This window comes from Pecten maximus, chromosome 1, assembly GCF_902652985.1.
Source record: "Pecten maximus chromosome 1, xPecMax1.1, whole genome shotgun sequence".
NCBI classification, from domain to species: domain Eukaryota; kingdom Metazoa; phylum Mollusca; class Bivalvia; order Pectinida; family Pectinidae; genus Pecten; species Pecten maximus.
In genome coordinates, this window is record NC_047015.1 from 58294333 (window position 1) to 58313490 (window position 19158).

Below are 19158 nucleotides of genomic sequence, written 5' to 3' on the forward strand. Positions count from 1 at the left end.
TTAATTTGGAAAAAGACCATTATCTAGGAATGTATTACGTTTTTAGTATTCTGACAATTTCATGTATATAATATTATATCATTTTATTTTTTACTATATATTTGATATCGATGTGCTGCCGTTATAAAAAAAAACTCTTGATATCGATGTGCGGCCGTTATAAAAAAAAAACCTCTTGATATCGATGTGCGACCGTTATAAAAAAAAACTCTTGATATCGATGTGCGACCGTTATAAAAAAAAACCTCTTGATATCGATGTGCGACCGTTATAAAAAAAACTTCATATTAAAGAAGTGTATGTATCCGTTCTTGTTATTTTCCCGAAATCTTGGAATGATTTTACAAATCAATGTTAAGCCCTCTCTAACATCAGTAGCTCTTTGTTTGAACGTACATCTGCAGAGTGCAGACGGGTAAACTTCAGATTTACAATTTTAGCAACGATTAATGGGTTTAGTGCGCATTGCTGTGCCCCAGAACGTTTTATTTATTTACTTGTTTATTACACGCTTGTTTTGTTCTTTCAATAGAATTATTTTTGTCATTCGAAAATGAGTGATATTTGAAATAATAGGCAATGTGATACAGACACGTGATGTTTGTGAGTCTTTGTTTAAGAATACAAGTTTACTTTTTGACGCTAAATACAAGAAACGCCACTTTCGATTGTATGATTCACAAAAGGTTAACATTTTAAGACTTGTAATATTTGTACTTGCCCAACAAGTACCATCTGCCTGAGTTAACATGTTATCCATTATCACTGCACCACGAACACAGTTGTCAACCTCATTCAATAAGTCATTAATAAAGATAAGTACATTTTTTGCTGAAATTTGTTTGTTTGTTTGTTTGTTTGTTTGCTGGGTTTATCGCCCTGTGAGCAGCCAGGGTCATTCTGAGGCGGGGTTTCCTTGTAGTAGTTGGTGACTACCTCATCGAACATACGGGAGATTCGTCGCATGCCATACAGAGTAATAGGGATAAAGTGTCTTGACACAGCCACGACAGAACAGACCAACCCGTTTTTAAACTTCTCGAGAAACCATGTACCTCTGACCTTCCCCAGAGATTGCGTGGCCGGCACTCTAATCAATTGAGCTATCGCGGCCACATTCATACCATCCATCGTCTGCCACGCGTCGTCATTGTTACATATGTGTCAGTAAATCCAATCTGCTGGCAAGATATGTTCACCAGCAATTTACTAACAACTGTTGTGGAAAGCATTGCCTGACGAACGCACATGAACATGTCGATGGATAAGGCAGCTTTAAAAAAATTAATTTGATATTACGATAACTGGTTCTGTCGACATCAGAAACCAGTACCAATTACTACAGCTTATGGTTGAAATATCTGTCGTATAAATGTCAAATAAGTGCCAAAACTAGAAAACCATTGAATTGTTTTAACTCAATTCTCCTGAGATAACCAGTACGGCGCGGGAAGGATGTCATAATTAAATTTTTTGCCTAGGCAAAAATCGGTTTCTGTCTAGGCAAAATTCGATTTTTGCCTAGGCAATAATCGAAACAAAATTATTTTTGCCTAGGCAAAAATCTAATATTGCCTAGGCAGAAATATTTTTGCCTAATCAATATTCGATTTTTGCCTAGGCAGAAATAATTTTGCCTAGGCAAAAGTATTTAATTATGACATCCTTCCCGCAATAGTATATGTTGAGGGTTTATAGACCACCCTCCAACTCCAGGGTGGGGGTGCATGACGTCACACGCCTCCAAACCGTATAAAACCGGAAAATGACTGACGTCACAGGTCTTGTAATGAAGCTAATAAAGTGGTTAAAGAAGCAAAGTCGTGCATCATTGAACCGTAATGCTGTCTTTCATGTATATTGCGTGGTGAAAGTTGTCTCAAATATTCATGATATACAACAAATATTGTCGATTTAAAAGTGAATCCAAGGTCGCTGTCGCTTTTGCGGTGGAATTATCCGTTCGTTTATCATGTCTTTGGGTAGACCGGGTGGAACCTTCCACTGTAGAGGCGGTGGAATTATCCGTTCGTTTATCATGTCTTTGGGCAGACCGGGTGGAACCTTCCACTGTGGAGGTGGTGGAATTACCCGTTCGTTTATCATGTCTTTGGGTAGACCGGGTGGAACCTTCCACTGTGGAGGCGGTGGAGTTCGGTGGTTATCGATGGCTAGCGGTGGTTGTCGGTGGCAGTCGGTGGAACAGGTGGAGGGGATGTTCCACATGTGCCACTTTTTGACTGTGTGTGGAGGGGATGTTCCACTCTTCGGTGGAGGTGGTGGAGTTCTACGTTTGTTTACTATGTCTTTGGGTGGAACGTTCCACTGTGGAGTTCGGTGGCTAGCGGTGACAATCGGTGGGAGTTTCCGTACGTTTACAATGACTGTGGGTGGAGGCGATGTTCCACATGTGTCACTTTCTGGTGGAATTTTCCGTTCATTTACAAGCGGAGACGGCGGGACTAAATTTCTAGCGATTGGACATGGTGATGGCAGCTATGCCGCTGTCTTTCGTTTGGTTGATGGTTCCTTTGGGTGTTTTTTCTCTGGCGTGTCGTAACATGGCATCTTTTCTCGAGAACGCTGCTTCACAAAAAAGGACACGCCCCAATCTCATCGTCGATTGAAAGAGTTTGTAGTCGATTGATGAGACGTTGGTGTTTGTCGTAAGGAATCGAGATGGATTTTGTAACCATGGTAGATGGTATATATTTAGCACGTATTGAATGGGATTGACTCCTTTCTCTATGATTTGTCGCTTTTTAGAGGGTTTCGACTTCTTATCGCCAACTGCATACAGGTGCGAGGTAATGTTTTAATGATGCAGATGCAATAAGAATTTTTTAAGCATGGGGAGAAATGATCGTATTGAAACTCAACCTTTAAAATTGACGGACGTATACCGAGTGAAACGTCAGTGTTGATCAAACATTGGAAAATATCTGTCTTGAAAGCAAGGAAGCACTAGTTACATTCAAACAAATAAAGTATTCGGCACGGCACTAAAATCTTTCTTGGCCCTAATATTTCCGTATTGGTCGTAATGCTGGCCGGTGAGAACACCTGCCTTTCCAGGTTTTACTCTGGATTCATATACAGCAGTAGGTAGCCTGTTAATATTGACTGGTGCCGCAGGGATTGCTGTGCGGGACAGTTCCCATAGAATCCAAGAGATTTAGAAAAAATTCTGCACTTTTTACCCATTTTCTGAGATTACTATGAGTATTAATTTCAGCCGACCTTGCATATATATAGTAGAATATCTCTGCTAATGAAATTATCGGATAATGATAAGGATACTTTTAGGATCATTACAAAAGCTAAATGCTCCCCACCCCCTATTCTGACAGATCACTCAGACATCCCACCTGAGGAAGCTGAATGGCTATCTTTGGTTCCCAGGCTAAATCTTGCTGCCGTTGGTTCTTTATATCGAATTGTCATAAGCTTCACTAGTACAAGACAGACTTTCAGTTACTTCTGCATTTAATCATTTTTTAATGTGAGATTTTAAACGAAATTTCACGTTTTTACATAATTATTTTAAAAACATTGTAAAGATTTATATTAAATCTATATACAGAATTTTTTAAATCTTTAGTTTATTAAAGGTACATGCCTGTACCACAAGTGTACAAAGTTTGAAGAAAATTGGTTTATAATTTATAGGTAAACAAGGTTTCAGCGCAGGTCACGTCATTGCAGTTCCTGACATATCCAAGGTCAGATTGTATGACAGCACATCAGGGGAGATAATCTGATATATCTCGGAAACCACAAATTGCAGCTTGCTGTAACTTGGGATTTTCCTCTACGGGAACATGTAGATTGATTCTAATGAATTCACAGCTAATGAAAAGACAAAACAGAATTCCTTAAGGTCTCTCACAACTTATTCAGCCAACCAGCTGGTGTTTCACTTGAACCAAGTCCCTTCAGAAAATGCGTTTCTTAGGTTTGTAGCTATTTCCTGAGTAAATGACACATGAAATGGGTACTTTTCTATATACGAAGATAAAGAGTAGGGCCTTTGGATTTTGAAAATCAAAAGTATTCACTCCTGGTATAAATAGAAAGACGTAGGATTCCAGGTGTAAAAAGGCCGGAATTCCCCAGTCCATTGTAAATATCAGGGTTACTGTCTTTCAGGTACTGGTGTATATGCTATAAGTCCTATCCAATAACATCATTTTTTGTGGTAGGGAAATCATCAAACTTTAATTTGATATAAATTTCACAACATTTGAACTTTAAATGAGCGATTGAGAGGATGGAGTCATTGGTATTGACATATAATGAAACAATTAGTTGTGTGACACCTACCTTGTACTGGACATTGCTACGGGTCATCGATCGTAACTTAATAGTGATACATATACATTTTATGTAGTCTCTGATAGTCCATTCCGACAGTTATTAAGGATTAACATCAATTATTTTTTCTGTTATACAGTCATAACAGAAAAAAACTGGAGTGTACTCTAAATAAACCGCGAAACGGTTTATGAAGAGAGTACACTCCAGTTTTTTATGTTATGACTGTATAACAGAAAAAAATAATTAATGTTAATTCTTATAATTTAATTTCGTCTTATACACACCAAGATATTTCACTTTCTTTGGCGAACTCTTTTCTGTGATAAATTATTACGCAACGTCATAAGCCAATCAAAAATGACGTTACTTTTCGCAACGTCAAAAATTTTGTTATGGAGGTATAACAAAATTATTTCAGCCAATGAAAATGCGCGTTTCATACAAAATTAAATTATTACCCAATAACATAATCAATGGTGTTTACTATTTTATCAGTTCATCACTATACTACCTAAGGACCTATATAACTGTAAAAAAATAAAAGATTTAAAGTGTGTTAGTGTTCAATACGTGATAAGGCACCATGTGGACCGATGACAGCACCAGTAGAAATGTAAATAAGCATGCTCATATGTTTTCCTTTCGTCAGGCCTTGTATCTTGCAAGACATTTCAGAAACAAATAAAAACTGTTCATTTAGTTCATTAGGAGAGATATCACAGAGAAATACCGATATTTCTCGCTTTTCCAGTCTGGAATGAACAATACTTTCTTTTGTAGCAGACTGGCATAGGGTCCAAGTGTCCCGGTGCCTTCTCTGAACGATCTACATTTACCATAACAGTTCAACGTGTTGGTGGCAAACCCCAAACAAACACCTCCTATTTTGTCGATGTTGACATATCAGTCTATTAAACCTGGACGGAACGTACTTGACATTGACGAGTAATAGCGGAGATGGTGGTGTTCGGTGTCCAGATGGATAAAGAAAGACAAAAGTGCTTGAGCCAAAACGTAACCGGACAACGAACACCGCCGTCAATGTACTCCTAGGTAAAGGTCGGGGAACTCCGGGAGGGGGGATAGCTGTTTATAAATCTAGTCTCTTGTGCACTCGTCGTAGAGTTGATTAAGAATTCCAGATTGGTGAAGTTGTTTGGACAGAGATCCAGTTTCCAAGGAAGAAATACCTGTTATGCACTTTGTTTATAGACCTTCTGGAATCACTTTCGCTTATCTGTCGCTTGTCTTTCATGAAACTCCTTACGTCACAATCGTAAGTGATATAAATGTTGACCTTTTAACCGTAGGAAACACGCATGTTATTCATAACTTAATTCAATCATTTCACCTGAAGAACGTAATAGACAATCCGACAGGAATCGGACGCACGAGTGCTACACTTCTCGACCCAGTTTTTCTGTCTGACACGTGCACCTCTACATTCTCTGACGTTATTGACACTGACACAAAACTTTCCGACCACAAAGCGACTACCGTAGAACTGACCGTTGGGACTGCTGTAACCAGGACTTATAAACGATAAATAACATGTTATAGTGAGGCAAATTTCGAACATTTTAGAAACAGATTGAACAATATTGACTGGGTAGAGTTTTTTCGCCGACAAACTCCCCAGATGAGATGTGTTACAAATTTACAGATAAATACCTAGCCGGGGAGTGTATACCGACAAAGACTGTAACTATTCGACCTAATGACAAGCCTTGGTCTAATTCGGACTTATGATGCGAGATAAGAAAAAGACATCGACCATTAAAATAACTGAAAAAATCGTACACCAAGCAATAAAACAAAATTAAGGAAACACGTAATCACGTTAATAACTTAAATAGACGTATTTAAATGAATTGTTTCATGCGGACATACATGGAATGTTAGATCATTACTCTAATTGGGACCCTAGAAACTTTTGGAAGATTGTCCGTAGATTGTTAAAATCAGCCTATACTTCAAACTCTATACCACCTTAAATTAATGATGAATTTAAAGCCAACATCTTAAATGATTACTATGTTTCTATTTCTACAATTGACGACACTGACAGAGATGTACCTGAAGTTGAATTACGTACGGACGCTACTTTATCAGATATACCCTTTAGTTTAGATTACATTACTGACTTTATCAAACCCTTACAAACAATGGTTGCCAATGATAAAAGGGACTAAATGTAAAATTAGCTAAATACAGAGATTAATTTCATCATTATGTAGTTTTTTCCGTGTGTCGTCAATGGATCAGAGGACGACTACCCTTCCTGAACTCGGATGTGAAAATAAATCAGGGTCACTGTTGATTATCACGCCGGAGAACGTCAAAGTTCGAAACTTTTCATGATTTCGTTTTTTTTTTATATTGGAAAATGTCAAACGGTAAGAAAGAACTATGAAGTTCAGGTAAGCGTCTACTATCACGTGTTATAGTTATAGGTTCCGAAACCTGAAGTCGAAGAAAAAGTACATGGCAGACCCCATTCTCCTTTTTTATGGCCGCCATGACCAATGATACAATTTATAGAGTTCGCAGTGACTTCGTTTATATTTAGACATGCCTCCTTTTTATTATTTTGTGCTCGTCACCCAAGTTTTATGTCTGTATATAAACTATTAACATATATTTTCTCCAGACGAATACCTTGTCATCTGGGACGAACGAATGAAATCGATTTGTTGGGAGAGAGATGTAGGATGTTATAGTTTTTACTGAAGGTTATGTTGGAGATACTATAGTGGCGGTTATTAACGTGAAAATCCCCGTCAATATGAAATAAAATGTCAAAAAATATAATATGAATAATCAGTATACATTGGGTGCCGACGGTAGTTCGTCACCGATTACCTAGACGGTAGGAGTGGCCGGCGGAGATAATTATGGGGATTAGTGTATAGAGGTACTGACTTGGCCAGGGATTAGTAACTGTATTGGGGAGGAGTGAACTGTACTTAGTCTACCTGGGGACAAATCAAGAGTTACCTCCTTTATATTTACCTTGGAATGAATTAAAATTTAATGCATGCAAGCACTTTATTTTAAACTTTTGAAACAAAATTAATATGTAAATTTTTAGAATACTTTGAAAAGTTTCTTAAATATTTTTTTTTAACATGAAACATTTGCAGTGATAAATAACACGTGTAGAAACTATGAACACCTTGGGAAATCGATTTTCTTTGGTATAAAGTGGTATGATTTTGCAAGAAGGATGCGTTTTTCTTTTCAAACACAGGTGCGAATATGTACCATCGTGAAATCAAAGGTCCCCTAAGCCCCAATTGGCCTTCCTGTATGCTTGCCCTGGTGCGAATGTAAGTTGATACAGTGTACTAATACTACACTTTCATCTACATTTGCAATGCTCCTTTGATTGAGCACTACTGCTGTAGCAATTGTATTGCATCCTAGGGGTGTCTTAGTTTGGCAGGATTGCACTCTCTGGTCCGAGTTCCTACTTTGGTAGGATTGCACTCTCTGGTCCGAGTTCCTACTTTGGTAGGATTGCACTCTCTGGTCCGAGTTCCTACTTTGGTAGGATTGCACTCTCTGGTCCGAGTTCCTACTTTGGTAGGATTGCACTCTCTCGTCAGAGTTCCTACTTTGGTAGGATTGCACTCTCTCGTCAGAGTTCCTGCTTTGGTAGGATTGCACTCTCTGATCGGAGGCCCCTGCTGTGGTAGGATTGACCCTCTGTTTGCATACTCTTTGCTGATAGCAGGTGTGCTTTTATCTAATTGGAGATGTCCTAAGAGAGAGGACGTGTAAGGGAAGGGGGTGAGAGAGGATAATGAGGTAGTTAGAGAGGGAGAGTGGAGTGGAAGAGAGTGTGAGACAGAGAGAGAGAGAGGGTGTGGGAGAGAGAGAGGGTGTGGGAGAGAGAGAGGGTGTGGGAGAGAGAGAGGGTGTGGGAGAAAGGGTGTGGGGAGAGAGAGAGAGAGAGGGTGTGTGTGTGAGAGAGAGAGAGGGAGTGAGGGAGAGAATGTGTGAGAGAGAGGGTGGTGAGAGAGAGAGAGGGCGTGGGCGAGAGAGAGTGAGGAGAGGGGGTGGGGGAGAGAGGGTGTGGGAGAGAGGGTGTGGGAGAGAGAGGGTGTGGGAGAGAGGGTGTGGGAGAGAGAGGGTGTGGGGGAGAGAGAGAGGGTGTGGGAGAGAGAGAGGGTGTGGGAGAGAGGTGTGAGAGAGAGAGGGTGTGTGTGTGAGAGAGAGAGGGTGTGGGAGAGAGTGAGTGGTGGGTGTGGGAGTGAGGAGGGTTGGGAGTGCGAGGGGTGGTGTGTTGAGGGTGAGGGGGGTGTAGTGAGAGAGGTGGGTGAGAGGGGTGTGAGAGGAGGGTGTGGGGAGAGAGGTATGGGAGAGAGAGGTGTGAGGAGAGAGGAGGGTGAGAGAGGAGGGGGGGGTGGGTGAGAGAGAGAGGGTGTGGGAGAGAGAGGGTGTTGGAGAGAGAGGGGGTGTGGGAGAGAGAGAGGGTGTGAGAGAGAGAGAGAGAGAGAGGGGTCTTGTGGGAGCGAGGCCTGAGAGGGTGTTGGGTGGGAGAGAGAGAGGGGCGTGTGTGAGACGAGGGTAATGGAGAGAGAGAGGGTGTGGGAGAGAGGGTGTGGGAGAGAGAGAGGGGTGGGAGAGAGGGTGTGAGAGAGAGGGTGTGGGAGAGAGGGTGTGGGAGAGAGAGAGGGTGTGGGAGAGAGAGGGTGTGAGAGAGAGAGAGGGGGGGGGGTGTGAGAGAGGGTGTGAGAGAGGGGTGGGAGGGTGTGGGAGAAGGTGTGGTGTGGGAGAGAGAGGGTGTGGGAGAGAGAGGGTGTGGGGGTTTGAGAGAGATTAAGGGAGGGAGGGGAAGGGTTGACACAGGAAAGAGATGGAGGGAGAGGTAGTGAGCTTAGTGAGAGAGGATGAGATTGTGGGAGAGGTGGTGAGAGATGATGAGATTGTGGGAGAGGTAGTGAGAGTGGGTGTGATTTCAATTTAATTTTAATGGGAGTGAGTGAGAGGGTAGACAGGAAGAGGTATTGCCAGGTATCTTGTATGTACAACTTATAATTATAGAGGAGTGTTAGATCATAATTAGCAGACAACTTAAGGTAATTACTAAAACACGGAACGACGGAACATATTAAAATACGGAACGACGATGGATACTTTTAAATACGTAATATTATGATAACGGAACATAAAAGGTCAGAATCCAAACCGAGACACATGAAATAAAGTTAATTGGTGATTTCGCTCTGGATATTTTTTTCTGAAGATTGGCTTACAGCAGTTATATAGTTCAAGTTGATAAAAAAGTGATGCGAATAATTTTCGTAGAATAACCCTCCCGAGTTGTATGGCGAAACTCTTTGACTCTTTTGAATAAAAGACAGATAGATTGGTCAGAGTAAATCGATGTTTTAACTAATACTTATACTAATACTTTGGTAGTAAGACTTTAGATAGACTATCAAGGTAAGATAACTAAGATCCAAATAGTATCATCTTCCAGTCACAAGTATTTATCGTGGAAAGAAAAGTGATGTTTTAGAAGTTATATTTCTCGTTATTTGTAGAAGTTCAAATACTATTATATGCATTTTTATTTTTGTTGTTGCTGTTATTGCAACTGTTGTTGATATCATTTATCCTGTGAATAGAAATTAATTCATTTGTTTAAACATTTACAATTGATATTATCCTACAATGGAATACACATGGGTTGGGTTCAAATGCACTACTAGATTTGGGTACTACAAAGTGAGCGAGGGCGTTCATACTCGTAGTGTTCAGCCATGGATGCTAAATCTTTTGTCCGAAGAGGGCGTGTCTGTTGTAGACGAGCAGATTATGAAAATGTTAGGAAACGGCCGCGACCAGAAAGCAATGAAACTGATGATGAAGATGTGAGTAATGACAACGATGTATGCGATATCACAACCACGTCAAACGCGAGGTATTCTAGCATAGATAACCTCTAAAAAAACCGGCCTCACATCGGAAGTGCATTATATGTTGCAAGTACATGGAGGATACATACAAAATACCTAATAAAGAGCTAGGCACCAACTACTGTTCAATTACAATATATGGTGGTCTAAAGAGTCTATGGTATGTTCCAAACATTTGATTTGAAAGGACTTGAACCCTGATGACAGACAAATCGAAAGACAGCATAAATGATTTTTTGGAGATCAGCTGTGATTTGAGAGATGATCGTAGGAACTATTTGATTTTGAATACACGGACAATGACGATTTGATGGACAGGATGGAACAGCGACCAATTAAAAAAAAATCCATTCTACCATTATTACAAGGCATGTCAACACCTAACGCATTGTTAATGGTCTGGATAAAACTTAAAACAGATATTTCTTTTACCCAGATAGCATCATTATTCCACAAATCTACCGTAAGTAGATTGTTCCAAACCCTATGTGGCGTGCTTAAGACAACTGTTGTACCGCAAAAAAACCCCAAAAAAAACAAAAAAAAAACAACAAAAAAAAACAAAAAAAACAAAGAACTTATATTTAATAAATACTATTTTGGTTTGCTTTCCCATTCTCTAATATCGATTCTCAATTCGTCTTTCCATTCCGTAACTTGGACGTGACGTCCAGCTCACACCTCTATATTACAGCGTTCAGACATGTTGTATCCTCGAAGTCAAACTAAAAAGTGACGAACGTAACGAGGGTACAGACGTTTTATAGCAAGGAAATGCGATATTGTGATTGGATGTTAAACTGAGTGGAGACCTAAAGCGTGTGATTGGATGACCACCGGAAGTATCCTGGATCCTTTGCACGTGCACATTAGTTTACACTCGATTACAGTTTCTGTGCAGTCCGATGCACAGGATCAAAACCTCATGTCAATAAAATGTGCATGCCTCATTCAGTAATTCATCCAATATACATGAAAGACAGCATTATGGTTAAATGATGCACGACTTTGCTTCATTAACCATTTCATTAGCTTCATTACAAGACCTGTGACGCCAGTCATTTCCGGTTTTATACGATTTGGAGGCGTGTGACGTCATGCACCCCCACCCTGGAGTTGGAGGGTGGTCTATAAACCCTCAACATATATTACTTCCCGCGCAATAAACCAGTACACTATTCTTTGCGATTTTGAACGTTTTGTAACATTTGACCAAAATGCGCTTTCACTTCACATAGGTTTTGCCTGAAATTATATTACGATAATTGCAGAACGTTGGTGTAAATCGGAAAATAAGAATACAAACATCCTTCATCAACCGTTGTGCAATTTTTCATATCGCCACATCCTCCTGTATAACGGGGACATACCTGGAGCTTAATATTCAAAATAGGCCAAACAGCTATTATAATAACAGGCTCTTAAACTACAGTATAAAAATATAGTATAACGTTACATGCCATTTTAAAATCGATAATTAACAGTTAAGTACTGTATACAGTACATATGCAGAGGTTAATCTAAGAGCTTAGACGATTATAGTACCGAAATTAGACCAGTATTCCACACAGATGAATAGAAACCAATTCCCCATCAAGAAAAAATCCCATAAAACGGGAAAATACTCAAAAACAGGGGAAATCACCCAAGAAATATGAAGAATTTGAATTTGAAGAAATATGTAAGAATTATAGCAAAAAATAGCTATAGAATGTTAAAGTTTAAAGAATAATTCTAGACACTGTGGCCCTTCATTTCCCCTAAATCTCATAAAAGGTAGTACTGCATCAGTAGACTCTATTCCCTAAATCCTAACCTCTGATATTGTTCTTATTCATAGAACGTCAAAGACTATCAAAGTAGAAAACATTGAAACAATAATAAATGAGCTTACCTGTTTTTGTTGTAGTAAAAGTATTTTTGCAGCAATCAATTATGATGATTTTGTAAAGGAACAAAATCCACAAAAAGAAATCAATGTCTTGATCAGCTTATTAAATCCACGCGGTTGCCACGCATAAACTTCTAAGCAACAAAAGGAAGGGGGATAACTCTAAACATAATCTGAATCAAGTTCTATAACTCTAGATTGAAACTAAATGATAGTGTATACATTGTACTATACCCGTATGTTATGCTACGGTTAAATAAACGGTTTTTGGAATAACTAGAACTGCATAGCAATGGTATTAATTAAAACAGTATCTTATTCAAGAATTAAATAATAGTAATACATGCTACTAAAAAAATAATAAAATAGAATAGAATAAAAAACAATATAAAAAAATGATATGTATTGGAATTAAAAAAGGGCTGTTCAAGTCTCTGGTTTCAAGTTTATGCAGTCACACTTTCAGACCCGGATGATAGGGCGTTTTATATGGAATTAATTAATCCCATGTTTGATCACCACTAGTATTAAATCCTTAGAGAAACATAGCTACACATGGCATTTATTATAATGCTTCTCTAATACATAGCTACGACTGACGAGAAACGTACAAGTTTACACACGACATTTAAATACGATTGACGAGAAACATACAAGTTTACACACATTTAGTTACTACTGACGAGAAACATACAAGTTTACACACAACATTTAGTTACGATTGACGAGAAACATAAAAGTTTACACACAACATTTAAATACGATTGACGAGAAACACAAGTTTACACACAACATTTAGTTACGACTGACGAGAAACATACAAGTTTACACACGACATTTAGTTACGATTGACGAGAAACATACAAGTTTACACACAACATTTAGTTACGATTGACGAGAAACATACAAGTTTACACACGACATTTAGTTACGACTGACGAGAAACATACAAGTTTACACACAACATTTAGTTACGATTGACGAGAAACACACAAGTTTACACACGACATTTAGTTACGATTGACGAGAAACATACAAGTTTACACACATTTAGTTACGATTGACGAGAAACATACAAGTTTACACACAACATTTAGTTACGATTGACGAGAAACACACAAGTTTACACACAACATTTAGTTACGATTGACGAGAAACACACAAGTTTACACACGACATTTAGTTACGATTGACAAGAAACACACAAGTTTACACACGACATTTAGTTACGATTGACGAGAAACATACAAGTTTACACACATTTAGTTACGATTAACGAGAAACATAAAAGTTTACACACGACATTTAGTTACGACTGACGAGAAACATACAAGTTTACACACAACATTTAGTTACGATTGACGAGAAACACACAAGTTTACACACGACATTTAGTTACGATTGACGAGAAACATACAAGTTTACACACATTTAGTTACGATTGACGAGAAACATACAAGTTTACACACAACATTTAGTTACGATTGACGAGAAACACACAAGTTTACACACGACATTTAGTTACGATTGACGAGAAACATAAAGTTTACACACGACATTTATATACGACTGACGAGAAACACACAAGTTTACACACAACATTTAGTTACGATTGAGGTATTTTGAAGCGTAACGTCATTTATGCCGTATGTGATGTCATCCGTCGTTTTTTTTTTTTTTTTTTTTATTTATGGTCACACCAGATACCTATATATAGGTCTCAGGACACACATAATTCATTTGTGATTTAGTTATGTTCTTATCAGACATGATATGGAATCTTTTTTATTGAATTATTGCCAGTGAAATACAGAAATGTATCAGCGATGAGCAGCGAAAATACAGTTTTACAGTGAAAATACATGTATAAGTTTTTTTTGTTTTTGACTAATCAGAGCGAACCTTTAAATTTGTATGACTTATATGCGAGTATACCCGTGGTGCTATACGTTACTTGAATCCATCGATTGACTTATCGATTTAATTTATTTGTGGTTATATATCATTCATTCGTGATTTACCTTCTTTACAGACATAACATATCTATACTTTATTTCCTGGACAGTTATTAGTATAGAAAACATTAATCAAATACGGAGTATACGGAGACTGGGGCAGAGGTTAAGGGGTCAAAGGTAATCTTTTGTATTTTTTCACTGATGGACATTTCTGGACATATTGAAGCAAAGTTGTCAGAAATAACCTGAAAAAAGGTCAAGATTATCGTCAAAGGTAAAAGTATTTTCTCAAAGATATTTCAACTTATGGACATTCTTTGACACTATGAAGCAATGTTGGTAGGAATCAAACAATATGTCAACCAACTGACAAATTGGCAATGTCACTACATTGTAGGTCAGTCAAGGTCAAATATTGTAGCTTTTTATTGAAAAAGTATTTTGTGAAATGATGAAGTAAAGTTGGTCAGATTTAAACAAGGAGTCAACTGACCAAAGGCCAAGGTCACTGAATCAAAGGTCAAATTATGTATCTTTTCACTAGTGAATATTTTTTATGACATTTTGAAGTAAAGTTGGTCGGAATTAAGCGAGGATTCAGCTGACAAAGGTCAAGATCACATGGACAGGGTCAAAGGTCAAGATGACGGGATCAAAGGTCACGGTGAAAGTTTGTATGTTTTTACTGATGAACATTTTGTTGTCACTATGAAGCTCACTGAAATTGGTTCGCACTTTCTAAGTTGAGACTGTTGACCAGGACATATTTATTATGATATATCCAAGATTGCCTGTTAGATCGATGATTTGATCCAATGGTTTGCTAAAAGTCAACATTCACACATACAATCTCTTCTATTTTTCCTCTAGGTTCGAGTACTATAAATAATACAACACAATATAACAAATGGAATGCATGTATTTTTTATTGAAATGTTACACAAAATCTGTATGAGCAACACAATCATTACTACTATATATAAAGGTTAGTTTTGTTTATTTACTAAAGAGTTGTCAGAAGACAACATAGGTTCAAATTTAGTATTAGTTTTTCTAAAGTAGGTCAAGGTCTCTGGCATGGTCAGCAGGTTTTCTAAATTTAACACCAAGGGACAGGTCTTGTTACAAGGAACATGTATGTATCCTCAGAAGTATTGACACAACAATGTTTTACAAAACCTTTAACACAGTTATCTAAGGGCGCTGGGGATATAGCAAAAGCTCGCCTGGACACATAAAAAATAAAAAATAAAACTGGTACATCAAACACAGAACACCAGCCAAATTCAATGAAGCATTTTTCATCAACGTTATATCATTGTAATTGAGTAAAAGAGTTTTCTACAAGTCAGAATAATGAATTATCACAGTATTTGCACTTGGCTAAAATTTTCTAAATTTCTTTTTAAATTAATGGAATACATTATGTAAACATTCTAATAAAATGTTTTTAAAATCAATGAATTATTCTATAAAATGGGACTAGACTGTTTAAACAAAGAAATGATACTACAGATCATGTTCCTTCAATACCAAATGAGTTCAGCATCTTAAACTACATAATAATTGAGGATTTCTATAAACATGATGCTACAATAATGAATACACATTACTAACAAATAAGATAGGATTTCACTCAAGTTTGACCTTCATGAATAACAATAATTGTGTAGATGAGATCAGATTCAAAACACTAGTTACTAGATTAGAGAAATCAGGGAGGGCTTCACATCAGACAGACTATAATTAATTATAATTATAATTACAGACAGAAGGACAGACATAATTACAGAAAGACAGAAGGACAGACATTATAATTACAGACCGACAGAAGGACAGACATTACAATTACAGACTGACAGAAGGACAGACATTATAATTACAGACGGACAGAAGGACAGATATTACAATTACAGACCGACAGAAGGACAGACATTATAATTACAGACAGACAGAAGGACAGATATTACAATTACAGACCGACAGAAGGACAGACATTATAATTACCGACAGACGGAAGGACAGACATCATAATTACTTAAGGGCATCTGTCACACAGAGTCCTAATTATAACTATCACACCAGCATAACAAGAGATTCCGGAAGGATCTCGGTCCAGAGAAATCTTGGTGTTAAGGGTCATCTATATAGCAGAATAATGTTGAATTTCAAACACGAATACATATATAAAGATTTGCACAAAAATAGTCATGTAATATACCAAAATGTTTGTTTGGACATGTAGCTTCTTACAATCACCAATAATTTGCTGTAGATGATATCAGTTTCTTCTAAAGAGTAAATTTGTGGTAAGATGTAGCGTGGAATAATTCTAAGTCACACAAATGACCAAACCTGAAAAATAGCCAACCTGTTATGTTCACAAGTGTCTATATCACAGGGTAGGAGCGTTTGTTTGACCGGATTTGACTTTACATACGTATAAACACTTATTTTGTTTTGACCTTGAAATGCAAATGGTGGCTGTGAATAATATTACACAAATATGGCTTAAAGGGAGTCATTTCAGTTAATAAAAATGATCCCATATTGTACTTTTAAGACATCTGATCATAGTAATAAGGACCTTTTAAAGTCAAATTGTTAAACTGGTGAGTTTGCGGCCTTTTACAGAAGTAGGCATATTTTACCCCAAACTCAACGGTTGAACATTTTTTCCTAAAAGCAGTCTTCTTGCCACTTCAAGAATTCTTCATATTGTCTAATTAGAGCATTTTTGGTGTTTAAAATATCTCCTTATATGCAATATGTTTGTGATATCATTCACGACCGCCATTTGCATTTCAAGGTCAAAACAAAAACAGCGTTTATACATATAATAACATCAAAGCTGGTCAAACCAATGCTCCTATTTTGTGCTTTAGACACTTATGAGCAAAACGACAGGGCAAGTTTGTGTAATATATGATTATGTCCCCCTTTCTTCCGTTTTGTTGAAATTTACAAATAGCTTAACACATTACATGTCAACAGCAAGTCCCACGGTTTGCCATGAAACATACTAAAACTTCATCATGTTACTTCTTTGACATTGCACCATAGTAGGGATTTATAGGCCTGTAAAATATCAATGTTTTTACTGGATTTGCTGTTTAGATGCCCCTTGGTTCTTGGCCCAGACAGATCTTGGTCCAGAGAGATCTTGGTGCCCTCTACTAAATTATCCTTATAAGTTCTATGACTGATCTTTCCTCTATTTTCCCCTTCCATCACCTTTTCATTTTCCATCTGATAACAAGGGGAACCTACATAGGAAGTCTAAGAAAGATTGAAGAAGAACTTGAATCTTGCGAAATGGCGTTAACAAATTTCAATTGTTAGAATCCAAGATGGCTGTATGTTGGCCATTGCTTGTTTGTTTTCCTGATCAACTGTAAGAAGGGCAAATGATGTTACAACTTTAGTATGATTTTAGTATTTCTAAAGATACAGCAATAACCAATTCCGAATATGTTAAAAAAGATATTATTTTTATTTTCCAATCACTTTCAAAATTGGAAAGGTGTTCTTTACAAAGGAGTCTGAATATTACCTAATTCTAGCCTAGTCTCACTCCCTTCTCCCTTTTAAACATTTGCTGTACACACTTGGGTAGGTCCAAATATAAATTATCATGACTGTGCGATCTAGTTAGGGCACATGATGAACAAGGGGAGGGAACTCATACTTATCATTATGGAAAATCAACAGTTCAGAATAGTAGTATGTGAATAAAACAAGTCATTGTTTACTTTTTTACATTTTTTTTTTTTTTTATCTATTTTTATTTATTTATTTGATGGATTTCACTTTCAGAACTTGGATATGATTATTAGTGATAATGGTACACAGAGGCTAATACAACCCCTATACTAAATGAGTACAAATTATTCAAAGGGGGTCGGTTACCTTTGATCCTTAAGATTTAATTGACTTTGAAAGTTGTCAAGTGTGACCTTCAACTTTTAACTCTAATCAATGATAAATAAAATTTGACCAGATGTAAATGTTTTTGGAGTGAATATGAACCAAACTTTCCATAGGTTCATTGGACACAAACTTATCACAAGACACAGGCCTATTACCAGACATGGGCCTATTACCAGACATGGGCCTATTGCCAAATATGGACCTTTTACCAGACATTGGCCTATTACCAGACATGGGCCTATTACCAGACATGGGCCTATTGTCAGACATGGGCCTTTTGCCAGATATGGGCTTATTACCAGACATGGGACTATTACCAGACATGGGCCTATTATCAAACAAGGGCTTATTGCCAGATATGGGCTTATTACCAGACATGGGACTATTATCAAACAAGGGCTTATTGCCAGAAATGGGCCTATTACCAGACATGGGACTATTACCAGACATGGGCCTATTATCAAACAAGGGCTTATTGCCAGAAATGGGCCTATTGCCAGACATGGGCCTTTTTTCCAGATATGGGCTTATTACCAGACATGGGCCTATTATCAAACAAGGGCTTATTGCCAGAAATGGGCCTATTGCCAGACATGGGCCTTTTGCCAGATATGGGCTTATTACCATACATGGGACTATTACCAGACATGGGCCTATTACCATACATGGGACTACTACCAGACATGGGCCTATTACCATACATGGGACTATTACCAGACATGGGACTATTACCATACATGGGCTTATTACCATACATGGGACTATTACCAGACATGGGACTATTACCAGACATGGGACTATTACCATACATGGGACTATTACCAGACATGGGACTATTACCATACATGGGCTTATTACCAGAGAAATGTGGTATTCAAACAGTAGCAGACATTATAATACAACAACACACAGGCTGACAAGGTTAACACCAATTCAACATGAATTCCAGGAATACCACATACATTCATTGTGTTATAATTGTCAGTTGTAAAGCACTGTATACCTTCAGTATTTACACAATGTTTCATCTTGCTGGATGATTTGATCTTTTAGATTTTGTGATTAAAAGTACCTTCTGCTTTATCATATTTATTGAGATTTGGTCCACTGTTATCAAAAGCATAACATTTCATAG

The 19158-nt window shown here is 37.7% G+C and overlaps 1 protein-coding gene across 1 annotated transcript; it reads right to left on the reverse strand.

The window, feature by feature from the left end:
• Positions 1-1914: 1914 nt before the first annotated feature.
• Positions 1915-4337, reverse strand: LOC117321587 (leucine-rich repeat extensin-like protein 3). The gene is made up of 2 exons (XM_033876057.1): positions 4324-4337; positions 1915-2470 (listed from the first exon to the last, which is right to left on the reverse strand). The coding sequence occupies exons 1-2, from the start codon at positions 4335-4337 to the stop codon at positions 1915-1917; spliced, it is 570 nt and encodes a 189-aa protein (XP_033731948.1).
• Positions 4338-19158: the final 14821 nt, after the last annotated feature.